The sequence below is a fragment of the Naegleria lovaniensis genome (genome assembly GCF_003324165.1).
Source record: "Naegleria lovaniensis strain ATCC 30569 chromosome Unknown tig051, whole genome shotgun sequence".
NCBI classification, from domain to species: domain Eukaryota; phylum Heterolobosea; class Eutetramitea; order Acrasida; family Naegleriidae; genus Naegleria; species Naegleria lovaniensis.
This window is the reverse complement of record NW_025407873.1, coordinates 47,940-68,829: the sequence shown is the minus strand read 5'-3', so window position 1 is coordinate 68,829 and position 20,890 is coordinate 47,940. Positions and strand designations below refer to the sequence as shown.

Sequence of the window (20,890 nt, the reverse complement as noted above, 5' to 3'; positions counted from 1 at the left end):
ACGCTGGCAACTAAGAAGAATGGAATGTTTTATCCTGGAGGAATGTGTTTTAATGAGCTCACTGGCGAAATACTCCTATGTCAATGAAATGTTATTATTGATCATCTCAAAATTTAAAGCAACCAAAAACCAAAAAGGCTAGGTAGCACTGCAGGTTCCCAAGTTGTCTCCAACCTCAGTACTGATGCAGCTCGACGATGCTTAACTTCTCAAATCGGACGGGATGAGGTGCATTCATCGTGATATGGCCGTAGCCATTCCTTATCCAAACATCATTCTTTTGATCCATTTAACGTTCAATACCATATCAAGCTCATTTTCACATCGGCAGCAAACACAGTGAGAAAATAGCAATTGTGCCCTAATGAACATCACAATTCATCTTAAACTAGTATTTCCAATTCGAACATGTGGTAATAGTTGTTGCAATTTCAACAAATCATCATTCATAGTAGGACTGACTATCAATGCAGCAAGATGTCGCAAACAGGAACTAGCGTCGAGTAAAATTTCCAAAATTTCGCAATTTCGTGCTTTGCTTATATCAAGTTCTTTCAAATTCTTCATGACTGGAGTAGATACGAAGAGTTTTAGACCATCGCCTGTAAAGTCATTGCATCCCAAGTTTAAATATTTCAAATGTTGTTGAAGATGAATGGAATTTCCAATGAGTTTCAATCCTTCATCCTCGATTTGATTGTCATACAAGTTCAATCGTGTTAAATATTGTGTGTTTTTAGAGGATGTTAGGATGTTCATGATTTGATCTGTGAGTGACAAGCGGGACAAATTCAATTCTGTCAAATTCGTCAGCATTGAGCTATTGGCCAAGATTAGAAAAGACTCTGTGTACAAGCTGTTGAGACTCAAATCCAAACTTTTCAAATTTTTCATCATTTCACTCGATGCCAATGCAGTAATTGCCTTGTATCCAATTCTGGTATTACCCAATCCAAGACATGTTAAATTTTTCATATTTTCACTCTCAGCAATGCTCTTCACGATTGCATCTCCAATCGTATTATTATTTAAAATTAAAGTTTTCAAATATTTCACATTTCGACATGAAACCATTCGATACAACAATGAACTATCGAAAATTTTGCGTTTAAAATTAAATTCTAATGGAATTTTCAATGCCACTTCCAACCATTGTTTAGAAACCATCATACACACTCGCATCAGAAATTCCGAGTTCAAAAATTGCAACATCCAAAATAGGATATTCTCATCATGGAACGGATGAAAAATAAAAATTTCATGATGTTCATCTGTATGGGACGGAAACAATGATTTTCGTTTTTTAATTTCAAAACAATCACTCGAGCCATGATGAATCGGAATTTGTTGCATCCATAGACTTCTCTTCTTTGATGGATGGTTGTTATGGTTTGGATGATTGAATTTGTTCATCGGAATGATTTCTAGAGGTTCATCATTATCATCACTCTTTGGTTCTTTGGATTGAATGGATAAAGTGTCTTTCATCATTTTTTTTACAATCAATTTTCAACTTGATGTTGTAATGAAAATAATTTCTGAAATGATAAAGATATTGTTGTTGATGGAATTGTTATTAAATGATGAATTGGTTTCCAGATAAAATTATTTATAAATTGAGATTTGTCAACAGATTTCTAAAACAAGTTATGAATTTAAATTTTTGGAGAAACGTCAAATTTCACAAAAGTTTTCGCTGATATTCAAAAAAAAATTAGAGCTTTTCATGTCTCATCTCACAGGCAAATTTCTTGTCACCACCATCACGTGGTGGTGTGTTTTTCTTCTCTTTGCAATGATTCTGCTCGAGACATCTGCCAAATGTCAAGCAGCAACCATTCCAGAGAGTCGTCTTTCACTCGCTCTCTCTCAACACTTCTCCTTTCTAATGCCAAACCCTTCTCCTCGTGATCATTCTTCATTGTCCTCTTCCCAACCCGACGTCGATGAACGAATTATTTATTTACCAAATTCAATTTTTAATTTTCATTCCACACAAACCATTGATGATGTCATTGGCTTCCCGATCGGTCAATATCTTATCATTATTGGCATTGCGTTAGCAAGTGCCATCGTATTGATCCTTGTTGTTCCTTCCGTGCTCTCATTTGTGATTTTATGTATTGTGAAATGTACTGTGAATACTGACAGATATCAAAAGATGCCAAATGCGGAAGTGGAATTGGCAGAATTATCGACCATGGGATCATCATTTTTGAATCAATATTCGAACATGACGAGTTTACGTTCAGGTTGGCAACGTTCCATTCATTCAAGAGTTTTTGACACCACGTCCAAAGATTGTTGTTGGTTACTTTTATTGGTAATTACTTGGATTCCAAGAAAATTGTGTTGGTGTGGATTATTGGAAGCTTGTTGTGTGTTACGTTTAACAAGGTATCATGTCAGAAATATGAGAGTTGGAAATAGAAGACTTGATTTGGATATTTCCAATGATTGTAATGTCATGACATGTGTCAGTGTCATGAATCATTTGATGAATTTTTACACGTGTGGATTGTGGACAGCTTTGGGATTAATGCATCATTTCTTTTATTCAAAACTCGATCAGAGATTAATGTGGAGAGATCGATTTGAAGATCAAGATCCAGCTATTTCTGTTCCTATTGGTACTCGAGTATCTGTCACTCATCAAAATCCAGAAATGGGAAATCGTTCCTCAACTATTTCCACCACTGTGACTCATCAAAAAATTATTTGGTACGAAACTGGTGCTACTTCATTCCGTTGGTTCAGTGCTTATTGTGGAGAATATATTGAACTCACGCATTGGTTCTTTACGGTTTTAAATATTTTACTTTTCGGTTGTTTGGGACCTTTTATTAAGGCATGGTATTTAAGACATCGAATGAGACATGTGACATTTGGCGGGAAAGGAGAATTTGTGTTAGCTGATGAGGTTACCGATCGAGTCATGTCTCGAATTGAACATTCTCCAAATCGAATCATGTTGAGAAGTGAATTGCAAGGATGCGATTTGTTTGTGCGAGAATTCTTTTTGAGAATTTTGAATTTCTTGACATTGGGATTGTTTGGTTGTTTGTTTGGAGATAGTTTTATATTGTCGTTTATGGATGATCATGTAAGAGTGGTAACAGAAATGTAAAATGTTGTGTTTTGTTATATTGAGGATTTTGGTGAATGACACGATCTGTGTGAAATGACATTTGACAGTTTGTGTTTGATCCATAAAAAAAATGTCCTTGAGTTATGTGCCAACAACATCGCAAGACGAATCACTCTCCATGAGCCCTAACCACCTTCATCATGACGCAACCAATACCAATAACAACAACAATCATTCTCCTTCCATTCCTTCTCTTTCCGAATTTCCAAATCAGGAAATACAACAATCACTACACACCAACACGGATTCAGAATTCGATTCTTCTTACGCCACAAACACTCCTCGTGAAATTCGAGAAATTTACAAAAATTCCACCTCTCATCACTATGAACAATTCCATTCGCAATTTTTAACAATTTTTGAATGGTATCATCGACATCGGAATTTACTTTTAGAAGGAGATAAATTAGAAATTTTACATGCATTGTTATTTATTTTGATTTTTAGTGTTGGATGTTTTGTAGGTGCATTGATGTTGGCACCGTTCTATTCCATGATTTTTGAATTTCACAAAAATACTAAAAATAGTGTTGATGTGACGTACCGTGCATTGAGGCAGAATTTACCTACAATGACACAAGAGTTTGTTTCTCGTTCGATATTGGATGTGGTAAAATCTGGAGCTGTGAAAATGAATTTGGATCATACTCTGTATGCTGGAATTTCAACAGAAAGAGATGATGAACAATTAATTCATTTGGATAAAGATATTCAAAAGATGGAAGGAGAAGAGAGAGGAGAACGAACACGAGTACCTGAATTTAGAGAAAAATTGCCTAAAAGTAATATATTTTTCAAGTAGTAAGTTGAATTTTGAATTTTTGATTTTGAAATTTCTAAATATTTTTTTTAACATTTTTTCAATAGTTTCATTTCCAATGCAAGACCAGTCAAATTAGCTGGTTCCAAAGTATTACCAAAATCCATTTGGAAATGTTTCAAAACTGGATGGGATGACACTTTTCTCTCAAAAATTTCAAAACGATCGTTTTACACAGTTTCACACAAATCTCACAAACAATCTGCTGCGTCCATCCGAACCAATATCTTTCCATTGTTACATCAAATTGGTGAAGAATTTCCATTCAAATCTCATCAAGAAAGTGACACTTCGTCACAAAGTTTAAAACGAGATGAAATGATTCAGTTGGCATTTCAAGAAAGAAATCGTGACAAACGTTCTCAAAATTCTGAAGAAAATAATGAACAAGATTCTCATTTGGTGTCGTATGAATCGTTGTTGTCCAAAGAAGATTCAAAAATTGAACGTGTCATTTCTCTTCAACACATGATTGACGATTTATTAACAGATGCTGAACTACAAGTCGAAAATGTGTTACAACATCCAAAATTGACATTTGACTGGAAACAAAGTACATGGCAAGCACTCATGAATCATTATTTAGATTATGAAAAATTGAGAACCAATTACGTACCAGGAGGATTTATGATTCCTTATCAAAAAATTTATATTCAAAATTTTGTGACATCTTCTCCACAGGATTTGAAAATTGAAAAGTTTTTGAAATCTAGTTTTCCCATAGCTCCTTCTTTCCTCAATGACACTCTTCATTTACGATCCATTTCTATGCGATTGTCCTATTCGGATGATGTTTTGAAAAATAATTTCGTCTTGCCCATGTATCAGCTCAATAAGGAAAGTTTATTCATTCAAGTGAAAGGAAAAACGAAAATGATGCTATTTGATCCGTTTCATAACCAAATGATGGAACCTAGAGCGAAAATTATGGATTGGAAAATTGAAAATGACAAGGTCGATGGTCGTCTCGTGTATAGTTCGCTGGATCCATTTAATCTTATTGAAAATGAAAAAAAGTCGTTCCTGTCAGATGCTATTGCCTTAACTGTGGAAGTAGATCAACATGAAGTGTTGTACGTTCCTGCTTTTTGGTGGATCTTGGAAGTTGGTATCCATTCAAAGACTGAAGAAAATATTAATTTAATGCTGCGACAAGAATTTGAAACTCACCATGCCATGTTGAATGTCTTTATGAATGGATTGTTGAGACATGTTCAAGAACAAGATGAAGAGCAAGCCCTATTAGTGGAAACACAAAAACGACCTGTAAAACTACCATCGATGGATGTTTGAAGTAAGTGCAGCCTATATTAGTTTGAATTTTACATCAACAGAAGAGTAAAGAAGCTGAAACGAGATGTCAAATTTGATGATCATTTTTGTGTTTACCGATTGTATGAACCCTTTAATTTCATCTAAGGTTGTCACTCGCCATCACGGTATCATTGCAAACTACTATTCGTGACTGCAAAATTGTTGAGTTGGTCCTTTGGAAACTTATTTCCATACCGTACGATAAGTTATCTCCTCCATTTTGTTTGTTCTTTCTACGTCTGTCAGAACAACCGGTTGCAGGTCTCTACAGTTTTTCAGTCTTTTCTTCGTCATGGAATGAATTTAAAAACAAAAAAAAATCACAAACCGTTGTGTGGTGGCAGAAACAACAATCTCTCTCGCCAACAGTTGCCTCAAGTTGAATCATTGGCGATATTTGAAAACCGAATTTGTGTCTCAATTACTCTTGTCTCTCATCTCCCAGTTAAATTACTGACAGCATTGTGTCTGAGAATTGCATCAAGAATAGTATCAGTGTTACTGTTTCTCGAGTCGTTTTCATTATTATTGTACTAGTAGTAGTATAACAACATGTCATCTTCCTCAAGTAAATATCCTGGAAAATCTCTCAAATATTTAGTTGCCTCTCGAGGAGAGATTAATTCCAAGTTTCCTCATCTCTATGATGCCATTGTCACTTCCTCCAATGGTGACGCCATTCCATTCTTCCAATTATTCATGCAAATCAATGCTCCTGAAATTGTTCCTCTCAAAAAAGAAAAAAATGGCCTCGCCACTTACAAAGTCAATTATGACACTGATGTGACCAACAAAGCTCTCGAATACATCTTGACAGGCAAAATTAATAAGGAATTTGAGAATTACAAAAAAGTGGAAGAATTTTTGAAAACTTCAGGAACCAATACTGCCAAATGGGTCAAGTACACCTTGCCAAATGTTGCAGACAAGTTGCCACTTGCTGATTTGAGTCTGAAATCGAAATTGTTGAAACAACCAATTCAAATGCATCGGTTGGTGTTGGCCAGTCATTGCACTTGGTTTAGAACTCACTTGGCAAGTACAGCTCCTACTGCCAACAAACCATCCTCTGCCCCTTCGACTCCATATGTGATTCCTGACACGTATGTCAAATATTTGACACAGAAAAAGGAAAATTATTATAATTCACCATTGGAAGTTGACTTGGATCAATTTGAACCTCCTTCAGAGAAGCATATCCGAGCCATGGTTCATTTCTGTTACAGCGATGACTTTGATGCAGCATGTGAAAAGTTTGGAATTACTTCTGAGGAAGACGTGAATCAATTGTTCCAGTTCGCAGAGAAAATTGGTTTGATTGGTGTGTTGGGTGAATATGCCAAGAGACTTGCCAAGAACATGACTCTTCAAACTGTTGGTAGAATTTTCAGCATGTCCACAAAGGGTGAAGAACAAGAGGTTCATGACAAGGCCGTTCAATTCATTTTCACCAATTGGAGTGTCTTGAGAAAGGGTGATTTGAAGAATCAAATGACTGCAGAGGAAGAGAAACTCTTGTATGAACAAGTGAGTGGAATTGCAAACATGTTTTGTCTTCATAAGAAGAATGGGTTGATGTAAACTAATGGTTCACACGCTTGTGGATGCTGCAGTTTAAAAAGTATTGACTTGCGTGGTTGTTGTAAATAATATTGTTAAATTCCTGAGAGCAATGTGCTTTTAACGATTTGCCTAAATTAAATTCCATAAGTATTTTGAAATATCGCCTCTCGTACGTTCATGATCTTGGTAGGATCTCGCAACATTCTCATGACTACTTGTTCACAACGCACCGAACTGACAGTCGGATTTTTCTTTTTTGTCATTCTTATTTCATTAAAATTTTTTAACATTAAACTCAATGACGCCACAACTTCAAAATTTCCCCAATCAGTTCGTGGGATTTTAAGAACAAGCACGTACAAAGGCATCTCTGGCATGAGTAGATATTTCAAATAATTTCTTTTGCAATCGTTCATTACAAATTGAAAGGCTGATGTACAACTCCAAATATTATTTGGATTTGCATCAATGGCCTTCGACAGAAAATCAGTATTAATCTTTAGACATTCTGGAATTCGATGCATTTGATCAGTAAAATTGGATACCAGTGTTAAGGCAATAGATGAATCCTCTTGTACTGTTTGTGAAAGATGACTATAAATCTCTGGATTATTCAGTAATGCTATACGGACAAGCTCCAGGTCGTTCCTCAATTCTTCAGAGGCGAATTGTAATGCCATACCATTCTCCTGTATGGCCTGTTTCACTATATTTCTGTCTGACCTTGCTTCTTCAGAGCAGTATTGAAGGAATAACCCATTTTCTTGCACGACTCGTAATGCCGAAGAAGGACTAATCACCGTCCCTCGATCTTGTTCGTATAAAGGACCGTTCCTTAATCTTGGGAGCGCTCGCAACTTGGGAAAATTGATGTTTACATGTTTGAAAAACTCAATCATCTCTGATTTTAAAAAATTGCGTAATTTGAATGAAATATCATAACGCCACTTGTCACTCACTCGCAACATGACAATAAACACGTTTTTCTTGACGCATGTTTTTACAAACTCAAAATCATATCTCAGTCTCGGTGAGCATAAGAAAAAGGCAAAAGTATTTCTGCAAACATATTCTAGCATAAATTGAGGATCGTCCTTATACTTGAGTGGAATTGCAGATTCGTACCGATGTTGAGTAGCTGCTAGAACCACGTCAATATCCTCCCTCAATTGTTTTGTTAAAAATGGGTATACTGAAACACGTGTATGGTTTTGAATATTTGCTATTGCTTCTTCTTTCGTTGTTATCTTGGTAAATGGGACAAAATCAAAATTAAATGTTTGATCGACAGGCTCTGAATACCAATGTAAGATGCTCCTCAGTTTCTTTATCCTATTCTGATATAAACAAAACAATCCTCCACAAATTGGTTCGTATAACACACAAGCTCTTTTCTTATATAAACAACCAATTAATATCAATGATTTGGTCTTTTTGGTTGTAAAATATGAGTTCAATGCATGCCTTGAAAACATGATATATGTCGATGAATGTAATGGTTCCCATTCCTCCATGGGACACACAACATTGGTCGGATGAATGAGTTTTTCATTCCAGCTCCAACGTCCTCGATTCAATTTCAAAAACTCTCTCAAATAAAACGGAAATCTACCAACGCCCAATTCCTTCTCTCTGATTTCAATTTCTGTATCGGAAGCTCCATCATCAAGAGGCAACGGAAAGGCTACTTGTTCATTTCCTTTCAAAAAAGCCTGAAGGAGCATCTTTCTTGCTAATAATGTAACGGCCAAATAACAATCTGTGCACGTTGAACCAAGCCTAAACAAAACCCGATCCTCTTGTAACGGATCCAAAAACTGAAATAACTTTTCAACGACAGGCATCCAAGAAAGCGGATGATGCAGTTGAGCCATTTTTTTTTACCAAACGCAAGACGATGCGAGTTGCTAGAGGTTGCACTCTTAATTGTGAGTTCTGATCTCGTTCATGAAAGATTAAAATTTTATCATTTTGAATTTGTATACTTTTTCACCTCGAGTTTTCTTTTGAATTTCATGTTCTCCCTTAGAAAAGTCCACAAATTCATTCCCTAATAAGTGGACATTGGATGAAGTGTTCGTTGTTGGTTGAATAGGCGATGGTTGTTGTGTTTGAGGTGACTGAAGATATTGTTGCTGTTGAGGAGATGGGTTTGCATTTTGAGACATGAATGGTCCTGTCGTCGTGTTGTGACACTGTAAATGATTATTATTCATTCCATTGGACATGTGATTCGTCATGTTGTGATCTTGTTGAAGGGACGTCGAGGAAATGATACTTGTTTTCATATCTGCATCTTCTAATGAAAGTTTCTCAAATAATGAAACATTACTAAATCGTCGTTCAAGCACCGACGGAGATACTGAACCACTTCCCATGCTCATTGGAGAATTTGCTCTACTATGCTTCATCTTGGACTGTTTCTTAATCTTATTTTCATTGGGAAATTTGCCATTGTTAGCAGCGGTGGCAGCAGCGATCGAGTTCCAAACCTCTTTTGCTGAAATTCTTCGAGAATGTGATCCAGAATTTGAGGAGTGTTGTTGTTGAGCCATTTCCTTCTCTGCAATGTATTGCTTGATACTTTCTACATTCTCAATGACCAACACAATACCATCTTTTTTGTTTTCAGGTTGTTCTTGTTGTGAAATGTTGCTGCTATTGTGACGCTTATCAGGTCGAGTTTCCACAACCGACACGGTAGTTGCTACTTTAACTGGTGAAGCATGTGAAAGATCCATTTGGTTGGCTGTTGTTGTTGCTTGCATGATCGACTGTTGATCTTGGAACGTCGACGGACGGTTGTTCACACATGTGTTTGGTTGTTGTGTTGTATGAACGACACCAGTCGATTCATTTGCAGCATTTACAGTGTTCGAGATATGGGATTGTCTATTGGGAGCCTTTCCTCTGTTTGGCTTTCGCACATTCTCATTCGGACAACTGGAAACAATTTGACTGGTGACAGCTTGCTGAGTTTGGTTACCTGTACATGTTTGAGAAGAAGTCGCACTCGGCGTGGCCATAATCATTGTTTTAAAGTTGTGAATGGAATTATGAGAAGAAGAATGATTGGGTGACATTGAGCTTCCGCTAGAGTCTGAATTGGATCGTAAAAGAGACTTGGATTGTACAATTCGTGGTGATGTTGATTTCTCATGATGTTGTTGAGGAGGTGAGCAAGAGAGTTGCATTCTTGTTATGGAATTGGATGGTTGTTGTTGCTGTTGTGAATATTGAACATCATAAGAGGGAGGTTGTTGTACATTCTTTTGATTCAAAGTCATGAGAATGGAAGAAGTGTTTGTTGAAGAAGAAACATTGTGTGAACAAGTTTCTTGTGATGATGCAGGTGGTGTCAATTCATTCACATGACCACCTCGGAACCATTCTGAAATTGATGGCAACATCTTGTGTGAAGCTTCCATATTGTTGTTGTTTGCATAATTATTATTTACATGTAAATATTGTTGTTGTGGTTGGTGTTGTTGTTTGGAAGAGTAATGTTGTTGTTGTTGTTGTTGAACTGGAAATTGATAATGATTTAGTGGATGGGAATTATTTGAAATATGATTGGAATGGACCACATGCATCGTGGAATTATTTGAATTGTAAGAATTGGAAGAAGAAGAAGGAGAGGAATGAAAAGATGATGAATGTTGCATATTGGGAGTCATAAAAGGTTGTTGAGAATTATAATTGGCAGGTGATGGATGGAACACATTCACTGAATGATTGTTGTTATTCGTCATGGAAGGATGAACCGAGTGACTTGAAACTACTTGTGTATTCCATGAAGCAGGTTGTTGTGGATGATTAGTGTTTGTCATCATCATGGATGTCATCATTGGTTGAGAATTGATATGATTATTGTTGGTGTTGTAGTAATTGTTGTTGTTGCGGTTATGAGAGGAGAGCGATGAACTAGTGATGTGATTAGGGGAGTTCAAGAATGTTTCAGTTGGATGTTGAGGTTGTGGTTGTTGTGGTTGGGAAGAAGGAAGAGAAACTGTGACCATACTAGTATTGGTACTTGTGTCCATCATCAGAGTTTTCAACGAGTTGTGTGGTTATTCTGTTGTAAGAAACTCTGCTCTTCTTTTGTGAACGATCCCTAGAAAGATTGTTTTGAAGAATGACAGCAAAAGGATGATGCACTACGTTTTTTAAAAAGGTCAGCAAAGAGGAGAGAGCTTGAATATTCTCGTTCGTGTGATTGAGTAAAGAGTTCTTTTGTAGTTTGCAAATCGATTTGAAGATCTTTCAAGTAACTTTTATAGACAAAGAGAGAAATAGAGAAAGACAAGTGATAGGTTAATGGAGTATTGTGAAATGGTTTCCAAGAGAGGTGATAACGAAGAGAGAAAGCGTGGAATAGAGCTTGCACTAATCACTCAGAGAGTGTGTTATTGAGTGTTGTTGTTATGTTGTTGTTTGGATATTGGTGAATCAAGTTGTTGACAAAAAAAGGAAAAACAAGAGTAACAATTTGAGTGCAAGACCAAATAATATATTTCAATTAGGAGTATTTGAAAATTAACCGAGCAAAATATGAATTCAGGTCAGAGGATTGCTTTTCAATGATGAATGCTCGCGATGCTGTGTTTGATGATGATGAAACAGCACAAAGCCTAGGCTTGTTCTGTTTTTGATAATATTAGGATGAAGGATGGCACAACAGCAATCACACACACTGTGCCAATGACAAGAGAGATGTTGTTCTTTTTTTGAAGAGTTTGTGCACAAACAAAAACATCAACGACAAGCACAGTAAGGTGTTGATGCATTCGGGTAAGCAAAAGGCTAGCGATTAACAATTTAGTCTTCAATTTTCAAAAACAAATTTTTGCGCGCCAAGAAAAACCGTCAAAGAGTTTCAAAACGGAGGATGATTTCTGTTTGTGAACATAATAGCAAGATGGAGAAGGAAAGATAATCCGAAACGAAAGTGATAGAAAGGGAAATTCTCACTTTTGCAACACGAGTTGTCTTCAATCAATTTGTAAATGGTTTGTGTTTTTGCGTTGTGTGAGCAGCTGCATCAGATCGATCCGTTCATGAACAGATAGTCTTGAGTGCATCTTGCGGATCACATGATGTTGCAGTTCGTGCATCTAGACATCTCTGTTTCTCCAATTTACTCTTCTCTTCAGATGCATTGTATATCGAAATCAGACTCAACGAAGAGGATGAGTGCAACAGTGGTCTCAAAGGTGAACACATAACCGTTGGAACTGAAATTGTAAAATATGATGACAAGGGTCGAAAACTCTGATGTTGAATTTGCGATCGTTTTGGTCAATGAAATTAATGCATGAACTAGAGTAGCAGAAACCAAGAACGGAGATGATGCACTTGAATATATTCGCCATCCCTTTTCGAAAAATGACAGGTGGAGTTGTCTTCCTGATATTGAATGGTTGATGAACTGCAAGAAACTTTGTTTGACATCATGGTTTGGTTTTGGAAGCTGGCAATCAATATCACTTTTGGATTTGGACAATGTATTTAAATCCATATGAATAATACCTACCAATATTTTTGTTAAAGTTGCTTTACTGTTTTGACGATTTACAGCTTCTAGATTCGACAGGTTGCACAGAATCTCATGTTCTTACCTTGTATGATTTGCTTACCAATTTATGAACAGTACTTTTCTTTGCAAAGTGAGCATTGCCTTGGTTGAAATTGGTTTCGTTTCATAACCGTTTTGAATGCTTTCCGCTTTGACGGCATTTAAGGGTGTGAGATATGTTGTGCATTTTCATAGAGGAAGAGTTAGAAAAGGAGGAGTATTTGACAAGCTTATCTATGTCTAGACTCTATCGAATCATTCTGCTTTTTGTTGGTGCAACATTCTCTGCTACAAGTTATTTCCCTCCTTGCCTAACCGTTAACAAAAAATTTGTGTCTTCTGGCAAACACAAGAGTTTTTATTCACAAAAAAAAACCACACAAGGCGATCATGCCGCAAGGAAAGACATCAGCTACAAAAGGCCCAAACACAACAAGGTCTTTGGAACACTCGGAACAAGAGAATGAAGATTGTACAGAAGTAACTCTCAAGAAATTTAGAAAACGAACGCAACGAGTGGGCCGACACACTCCATCAAAGCCTTCTTCCTCTCCGAGTGAAACAACTCACACCCTCTAAAGGATATTTCTAGCACCATTTCTAACAAGGCTAATATAGCAGCTAGTAACAACAAACAACAGCAAACGATGATGGACAATAACAGCAGCTCAGACGATGATCTTGTACAACAGAAGTTACCTAAAACAATTCAAAAGGCAGCAAATTCCAAGTTATCATCACCACTCCATACCAATGGCGTGTCTGTTAATGCCAAGCCAGGGAATCAAACAAGCACACAACAACGATCAACGCTAACGATTAGAAGAAAAACTAACAGCAGTTTAGTAAAACCACTAACATCAGAACCTGTTGAGTCCAATAAGCCTTGTCTTCCAACAGTAATTGAAATTTCAGACAGTAGTTGTGATGAGAGCAACAACATGAATACGGACGACGATGACAATGTTTCATTGGAATTGAAATACATTCTCATTGAAAATAGCGATAGTAGTGAGGATGAAGAAGAGATGTATCTGGAACATTCACAACAACCCACTAAGCACGAAACATCTTTCAATCTTATTGATCTCAATGAATCAAGAGAGAACAAGAGAAAAGCAACATGCATGAACAACAGTGATGCTGACTTGAAAAGCGATACCACGGACGACGAAAAAGTATCTTGCACACCAGTTCGTAAAAGGTTGAAACGAAGACCTTCAAGAGCGGTCTCACCACAACAGATGAATAGGCTTAATAATACCGCCTCTAGTAGTAGCAGTGCAACATCTCAGAAAGTGGTTGCTAAAGTTCCAACATCAAAAGCTAACACTTCAGCACCTAAAAAAACGCTCTCCTCCAAGAAAAAAGAACCAGAGCTATCAGAAGATAGTGAGGAAGAGATTGAATTTGATCAGGAATCTTCATCAGAAGAAGAGCAAGATGAAGAATATAATGAGCCAGTAGACGATGATGAAATTGAGGATTATTCTTCTTCAGAAGAGGTGATTGATGAAATTTCTGAAACAAGCGATGAAGAAATGGAAGATATCAGATCTTCTAAAAGAAAGCAGAAAACAACCAAGAATAATCAAATTAAGGTTACCAAACCAGCATATGAAAAGAAAGTTGTTGCACCTACAAGCTCTTCTGTTTCAAAGAAGAATCAGCCTTCCAGAAAGCCATCCACCTTGCAAGATTTAAACAAGCTTGAGAATGGATGGTCATTTGATGTCAAGAACAATCAATATGTTTTGGAACTGGACGGGAATCCTTTTGGATTTATCGTTTCAGCTAAAATTTATGAAGGTCTCTATCATCACCAACAGATAGGTGTCAAATGGCTCACAGAAAGACATTTTGATTCTAACTTTAATGGCGGTATTTTGGGAGACAAGATGGGTCTTGGAAAGACTGTACAAATTTCCTCATTTATCCATGGACTGTTTCTTTCTAAGAAAGCAAAGCGTGTGGTTGGTAAGTTGATTGAGTTGATATACTTGTCACATTCATGGACTTGTTATTTCCATTCTCAATTTTTACAGTTCTCTGTCCAAATAGCGTGATTGGTAACTGGAAAAGAGAGCTTGAAAAATGGTCTGATGATACAATTCAAGATGTTGTTGTTTTTCATAATGTTGGAAGTAACAAAGTTCAAAACAAAAAGAGAATCAGCATGGTTGAGCAATTCAACAGAGCAGCAAACAATGGAGGTGCTGTATTGCTTTCCACACTGCAAACAATAAGCAATCACATGGACTTTTTAAAGAAGGAATTTGTTGACGACAAGCTTATTGATTCAGTAATTATTGATGAGGCTCACAAGATCAAGAATTCTAAATCCAAATGCCACATTCAGATTGCACAACTTCCAAGCAAATCGAGATTTGCTTTAACTGGTACTCCAATTATGAATCGTTTAAACGAGCTTTACGCTCTTTTTTCATGGATGTTTGAGGTATGTTTTTGTTCGGCTGAACAATTTTTCAATTCATATTTCGATGAAATTAATGTTAACAGGACAAACTACTAGGCACCCAAAAAGACTTTAATGAAACCTACGCCATAGCCATCAATAGGTCTACAAAGAGAGACGCCAGACTTTTTGAAAAGCAACTAGGTAACATTCGTGCAGACTGTTTGCGTGAAAAAATCAAACCATACCTACTCATGCGTGAAAAGAGTGAAACATTAAAGGTAGACAATCAACTCTTCAAGACTGACGGTAAAAGCGCAAACACTTCTTCCAGAATTGGGCAAAAGAATGACTTGGTTTTGTGGATTACATTAACAGAAGAGCAAAAACAAATGTACAAAGATTATATTAGCTCTGAAGAAGTTAAGAGAGTTCTCAATAGGACTCAAAATCCTCTTGGTATGTATTCATTTATGAAAGATAGTGCCCATTTCATTCTTAATATTATTACTACCTTAATAGTTGGTATTACTGTCATGAAACAAATATGTGACCATCATATCATGTGCCGTGGATACAATGAAATGCAAAAGCATAAAGAGCAAGCTTTGAAGCAAGCTGCAAAGGAACAGGCAATGGAAGAAGACCAATTAAATGCTGAAGACATGAAGGATTTTATTGAAGAAAGCGACGATGACCAAGATGCAATCATGGGTGCGGATTATGGCATTCTTGATGCTGATGAGCTTGATGAAAAAACCAAGAAGGCAATCGAAAGAAGATTGAAAAAAGCTGAGGAGGCTCGAATTTTAAAATATATTCGAGATGAACCAGTGGATGACCTCATTAGTGCTAGTTGCAAAGTTAAAATTGTTCAAGAGTTAATTTTGAAAAATAGAGAGGACGGCCATCGCTTATTGATATTCTCATCATTCACTAGAATGCTTGATATTATTGCAATTCTGCTCAAGAGCTTGGACTTGAAATTTAATCGTATTGATGGCTCTGTTACCAGCTACAAAGAACGAACGAGATTGGTGGATGAATTCAACACAGATGAAGATATTGATTGCTTTTTACTAACCACACAGGCTGGAGGAGTTGGACTCAACTTGGGTAAGTGAAATCCACAGCTTTTCATGAGCTCTTAATGTTTCTTTGTATGTTTCACGGTGGTTGCTTGTTATCTTCTCAACAGTTGGTGCCTCAAGAGTCATTATTATTGAACCTAATTGGAACCCACAACTAGATGAACAAGCCATCGATCGAGTCTATCGTATTGGACAGCGTCAGAACGTGATTGTTTATCGTCTCATCACAGCAGGAACCATTGAAGAATATATTTATGGTAAACAAATAGCCAAGAACACCATTTCCAGAACTGCTACAGTGGAGTCGAATCAGTATCGTTATTTTGGAGAAGCCGACTTGCAAGAGATGTTCACCTTGGTACGTGGTTTGTAATTATTATTTGACTTGATTTCTCAACAACAAGTTGTTATTATAGAAAGATACAACGATCAGTAAAACATGCAAAAGGTTGAACAATATTCACAAAGATGAGCGAAAGGATGCACCTGGTCTTGCAGACCACATCAAATTCCTCGAAGATTTGGATGGACTGATTGGCATTTCTGATCATGACGTACTTTTCCAAAAAGAAGCAGATGATGTTGATGAAGACTTGGCACTTCAAGAAGAGCTTAAACGACAGCATCAACAAGCTCAAATTAGAAAAGCTCGTGAGGAGTATATCCAACGACTACTGGCTGCACGTGAAAACCTACCTGTGGCTAGCAGTGTCCAAGATAAGGTTTCCTCTTTTGGTAGTCAGAACAGCCAATCCATTGCAGTGCCAACGAGTAGTAGCGATTCTACAAGTTCACAATCAAGAGACAACAATCGAGAAGATTTGACAGTACTTGCCAAGAGACTACAACTCCAACTTGAACGAGCTTTGATGCAAAAAGATCAAAGCCAACGACAACAGAAATGGATTTGAGAAGATCAAATTCATTATTGTGGCTGTCAAACAAAATAAAACAGTGCTAGCTAGACATTTGTCATCTTTTGTATGGAATATTTATTTTTTATTTTTAGTCTTCGTATAATTAAGGCAGATGAAGGAATAAAAATGGCTGCATTGTGGTTCCATATGATGATGAAAGATAATTCTAAAACAGAGCCGGAAATAAGGTACACTCAAGCACCTAATTGTCGGACCAGCCAAGGCTTGGGACTGATGAGATCCAAAGGATCTGTAACGTTCCTTGTGTTGAATTCTTTGTTGTTTTTCTGTGTTACTGGTAGTTGTTTGGTGTGGCTAGTTTTTACATTGGGGAGTGAGGACGGGTTTATTATTCCACGAAAGGTTTGGGTGGAGAATACAAGATACGAAACCATGGAAGTGAATTCTTCTCTTGATTCAAAATCATGGATCCCGAGGAGTAATGTTACTCAAAGGTGGTACCGAGCTCAAGTGGGTTTTGTTGGTAACACGGACGAGTTATGCGATCCGATGGCAATGAACATGATGAATGAAGCCAGTTCTGAGGTAATAGTAGAAAGAGCCATAACTTTACCCTTTTCAGAAGTTTCTGATTTTTCCTCAATTGCAAATGGTTCCGTAATTTGCTGTTTCACGAGTAGATCTCCTTTGTTAAAGGGGTTTTGTTCCCTTACAGGGGACACGAGTAATGTTAGTCTGTACTTATTGTTTTTTGCTTTGTCTGGTTTGGTGAGCATTGTGTTTGCCCTTGTCGCCACAGTAGCTACGACTTGTTGAAGAAACCTTAGGGAAACCTCAGCGACTGAGATCTTTAAACATTGGAGTGTTAAAAAAGTTCCATAGCAGAGGAATATGTAAATGGTGTTCAAGTTGGATTGAGGTCGAAACAGATTTGCACATTGAATGGACGACACGAAAAAGCAAGATTCAAGTCCATCAGCTCGAAAAGTGAAAATAATTTTATTTTAGGATAATGGTTAAACAGTCTCCACTTTGAAGCAACTGACGCGCTTTCGACTGGACATAATTTTGCAAATACTGTTCATCCAGCTCCATCAATGGATCTGTTTGATTCTGACTTAAAATTCCTATCGAAAGAATGTCATTGGTTTGAATGGTCTCGGGTATGGAATTGTTGTCACAATATCGAGCTGCATCTGCGTATCTTTGTGCAATATCTTCCTTAAACATCTCCAAATAACTCTTTGAAGTACATAATGCACTGTCTTGATAGAGGTGATTAGCAATTTGCATCAGACTGATCAAATTAAACGACTCGTCGGATTTCTTCTTGAAACTAATCACAGTAATATTACAATCCATTTCAAGAATTGGATATTCCAATCCAATGTTGAATGGATCCAATAATTGATTCGAGCAGCTACTCAATACTTCATGCATCAATGTGGTGTCATGAGATTCTTGAATGGATGATTCGTGTTCTTCTGCAATTATGCTTGAAGAGGGTATCTCTGAATGACGAATGGCTTGGCTGACCGTCTTTTTCACTCTCTTGTTACTTCTCGAAGATCCATTCGAAGAATTTCCTTCATTGCTGCCTCCTGCACTTGTTCCTTGCTCAGAGTTACCACTCTTCGATTTTCTCTTCTTATTACTTGGTTTGTTTTCATTCAATGGATTTTTCACAATTCTTCCACTATTTCCATTACTCGATGGAATGTACTCTCCTCTCGAATATCTCCAAACTTTGTTAAAATCGGTCGAGCACACAGGACCAAATTCAATACTGTCTGCCAATCCAGGAAAAGTTTTCTTATAAATCTCAATATTACTTGCATGGACAAAGTAATTCTTTTTAAAGGACATGTTGGATCGTTTACAAATGACACAATTTCTCTGCTCTGGATCTGGGAACATGTCTCTCACTGCATGCAAGTTTGCTTTCGAGGTAGCATCTTGTTCAAGTAATGATGAATGAGTTGTTGTTGCTGCTGCTGTGTTGGTTGAAGAAGACGAGGATTTTCGTGAGGATCTTTTCGCCTTGATTCTTGGAGACGAAGGAGAAGCTTTTCCTTTCTGATTCGTGGATGGAATGGCAGTATCAACACCTTGATTCACAACAGATTGTGGAGATGATGTCACAGCTGCACGACTGTTCGATGGTGTGAAATTTGGACTCGAAACACTGGGTGACGAGTGACTGTGACTACTCACCGAGGATGAAAAACTATTTGTTGTGAAAGCATCCAATCCACCCCCACTGGAAAGTAATGAAACAAAGGATTGTTCTTCATGTGGATCACTACTGTGAAGAGCGGTTGTAGCAGCGGATTGTCCAAAAATTGGTAAATTGCACGTGTGAAATGGATTCTGGTTCATGTGTGTGAAATGGATGGCATCATGTGAAAGAGAAGGACTGATGGCATTGGAATTGGTCGTTGTTGCATGGATCGATCCATGATTAGGTTCCGAGTTTGAGCTTAATACTTGTAACAAGGCATGGACATAATGCTGATCCGAAGAAGAAATGGTTGTTGGTATAGTGTTGATCACTGAATGTTGTGGTGGACGAGAGTAGTACAAGAATTGTTGTGGTAAATGTTGATGATGATTCAATACCAAGTGATGTTGAGGAATGGGACTTGCTTGACCATGATGATGATGAGGAGGAGTTGATGAGGAAAGGACATGCATTTGAGAAACTTGTTGTTGTTGGGAGTAAGATCGATGAAGTGCATTCAATGTGGATTGCTGTTGTTGTGAAATCGATCCCATGCTGCTTAATAAGGATTTCATAATTTCAGCAGAAGGAATGTGGTGCACAGAAGAGGTCAGAGTGTTGTTGTTGTTGTTGTTGTTGTTGGATGATGATGACGAAGAGCATGGAACGGTGGTTGTGATCATCTGATTTTGAATAACATGGTGACGACTTGGATTCACAACAACAACAACAGAATCATGCGAGTGTTGCTTCTTTTTCATGAGAGGTTGTTGTTGTTGCAATGATGGTTCTTGTGTGAACATGGAAGTAGTAGAAGTAGTACCATCACAGTCCATATCAGATCCAGTTGGAGGAGTGGTGGTGGTACTACTATTCTCTCCTGCTAGTACTAAAACATCTCGCAAATTGTCCAAATTACCGCTTTCGGATAATGTACCCACGAAAGGAAAGGAGAGAATAGATGCAGCGCTGTGGTCTGCGACAAGGTCGATGGGCCAACAAGCAACATCATGTTGATTCTCGTTGTTGTTAGTAGTACGCTTCGCTTCACCATTGACAGAGGTTGGTCCAGTGGAGCTTGGCATCACGTCGTCGTCGATAGGAGTTGTTGTTGTTGTTGTTTGTTCATTCTCTTGTTGGAGTGGTGGTTGCGCTTGTGGTGTAAAATTACAGGAACTGTGAAAAATGTTCTTCTTGGAGACATGTTGAGAAATTGGGTAGAAGCTACTGTTAGGAGGATGGTTCAATACGTTGAGTGAGTGAATAATGGCATTGGGTTGTTGTTGTTTGGTTGGAGGGTTGGAGGATACGACGAGTGGTTGATGTTGTGAAAAATAATTCATCAAGACAAGGGTTCAAAGAATGGACAAGAAATGTTTCAATGGAATAATTGAAAGGAGTAACGACGAGAAACGCTCGAGTAATGAAAGTGAAGTTCGAATGCAAATGACAACTCTGTCTTTGGCGTCTGTGTGAGGTTTTGATTGTTTTTTTTTGTTTGTGTAAATTGCTAGTGATGAAATTCCACAAAATATTGTTGCTCCCCAAGTTGTTTTAGGTGCTTGCTTTTGGCGTTGCTGAGAATTCAAGCATTGTTTGAGATATCAAACTTTCCAAACAGGTAGAGAATATTTGGTCCGAATGAAAAAAATGACACTTGACAGTATGTGCGTTGTCAAAACAATCTTCAAGGACCGAATCTTGGCGTTTTGAATTGGTTGATTTGGAGAGAAACAATTGCTTTTCAATATTAGTATGATCCAACTAATCCAAAAGCTTAAGCATTCACTTTCAAGATGAAATACGTAATGTTAACGACTCGTTCACATGATCGCTGGAGTGAATGGATTCGTTCCATACAGTT

At 37.4% G+C, this 20,890-nt stretch overlaps 9 protein-coding genes across 9 annotated transcripts; 4 read left to right on the top strand and 5 right to left on the bottom strand.

The window, feature by feature from the left end:
• Nucleotides 1-378: 378 nt before the first annotated feature.
• Nucleotides 379-1,491, bottom strand: C9374_011816 (uncharacterized protein; the record flags this gene model as incomplete). Its single annotated transcript, XM_044687513.1, has 1 exon — nucleotides 379-1,491. One exon carries the CDS (start codon nucleotides 1,489-1,491, stop codon nucleotides 379-381), a length of 1,113 nt encoding a protein of 370 aa, XP_044542901.1.
• A 397-nt stretch (nucleotides 1,492-1,888) lies between these two features.
• Nucleotides 1,889-3,127, top strand: C9374_011815 (uncharacterized protein; the record flags this gene model as incomplete). The annotated part of the gene is made up of 1 exon (XM_044687512.1): nucleotides 1,889-3,127. One exon carries the CDS (start codon nucleotides 1,889-1,891, stop codon nucleotides 3,125-3,127), a length of 1,239 nt encoding a protein of 412 aa, XP_044542900.1.
• Nucleotides 3,128-3,218: 91 nt separating this feature from the next.
• On the top strand, nucleotides 3,219-5,261 carry C9374_011814 (uncharacterized protein; the record flags this gene model as incomplete). Its single annotated transcript, XM_044687511.1, has 2 exons — nucleotides 3,219-3,949; nucleotides 4,016-5,261. 2 exons carry the CDS (start codon nucleotides 3,219-3,221, stop codon nucleotides 5,259-5,261), a joined length of 1,977 nt encoding a protein of 658 aa, XP_044542899.1.
• A 573-nt stretch (nucleotides 5,262-5,834) lies between these two features.
• Nucleotides 5,835-6,863, top strand: C9374_011813 (uncharacterized protein; the record flags this gene model as incomplete). The annotated part of the gene is made up of 1 exon (XM_044687510.1): nucleotides 5,835-6,863. The coding sequence occupies one exon, from the start codon at nucleotides 5,835-5,837 to the stop codon at nucleotides 6,861-6,863; it is 1,029 nt and encodes a 342-aa protein (XP_044542898.1).
• A 116-nt stretch (nucleotides 6,864-6,979) lies between these two features.
• Nucleotides 6,980-8,719, bottom strand: C9374_011812 (uncharacterized protein; the record flags this gene model as incomplete). The annotated part of the gene is made up of 1 exon (XM_044687509.1): nucleotides 6,980-8,719. The coding sequence occupies one exon, from the start codon at nucleotides 8,717-8,719 to the stop codon at nucleotides 6,980-6,982; it is 1,740 nt and encodes a 579-aa protein (XP_044542897.1).
• An 81-nt stretch (nucleotides 8,720-8,800) lies between these two features.
• Nucleotides 8,801-10,888, bottom strand: C9374_011811 (uncharacterized protein; the record flags this gene model as incomplete). Its single annotated transcript, XM_044687508.1, has 1 exon — nucleotides 8,801-10,888. The coding sequence occupies one exon, from the start codon at nucleotides 10,886-10,888 to the stop codon at nucleotides 8,801-8,803; it is 2,088 nt and encodes a 695-aa protein (XP_044542896.1).
• A 2,179-nt stretch (nucleotides 10,889-13,067) lies between these two features.
• C9374_011810 (uncharacterized protein) lies at nucleotides 13,068-16,838 on the top strand (the record flags this gene model as incomplete). The annotated part of the gene is made up of 6 exons (XM_044687507.1): nucleotides 13,068-14,397; nucleotides 14,466-14,878; nucleotides 14,941-15,295; nucleotides 15,359-15,952; nucleotides 16,035-16,285; nucleotides 16,344-16,838. The coding sequence occupies 6 exons, from the start codon at nucleotides 13,068-13,070 to the stop codon at nucleotides 16,836-16,838; spliced, it is 3,438 nt and encodes a 1,145-aa protein (XP_044542895.1).
• A 473-nt stretch (nucleotides 16,839-17,311) lies between these two features.
• Nucleotides 17,312-17,581, bottom strand: C9374_011809 (uncharacterized protein; the record flags this gene model as incomplete). The annotated part of the gene is made up of 1 exon (XM_044687506.1): nucleotides 17,312-17,581. The coding sequence occupies one exon, from the start codon at nucleotides 17,579-17,581 to the stop codon at nucleotides 17,312-17,314; it is 270 nt and encodes an 89-aa protein (XP_044542894.1).
• A 223-nt stretch (nucleotides 17,582-17,804) lies between these two features.
• On the bottom strand, nucleotides 17,805-20,369 carry C9374_011808 (uncharacterized protein; the record flags this gene model as incomplete). The annotated part of the gene is made up of 1 exon (XM_044687504.1): nucleotides 17,805-20,369. One exon carries the CDS (start codon nucleotides 20,367-20,369, stop codon nucleotides 17,805-17,807), a length of 2,565 nt encoding a protein of 854 aa, XP_044542893.1.
• Between the last annotated feature and the right edge of the window lie 521 nt (nucleotides 20,370-20,890).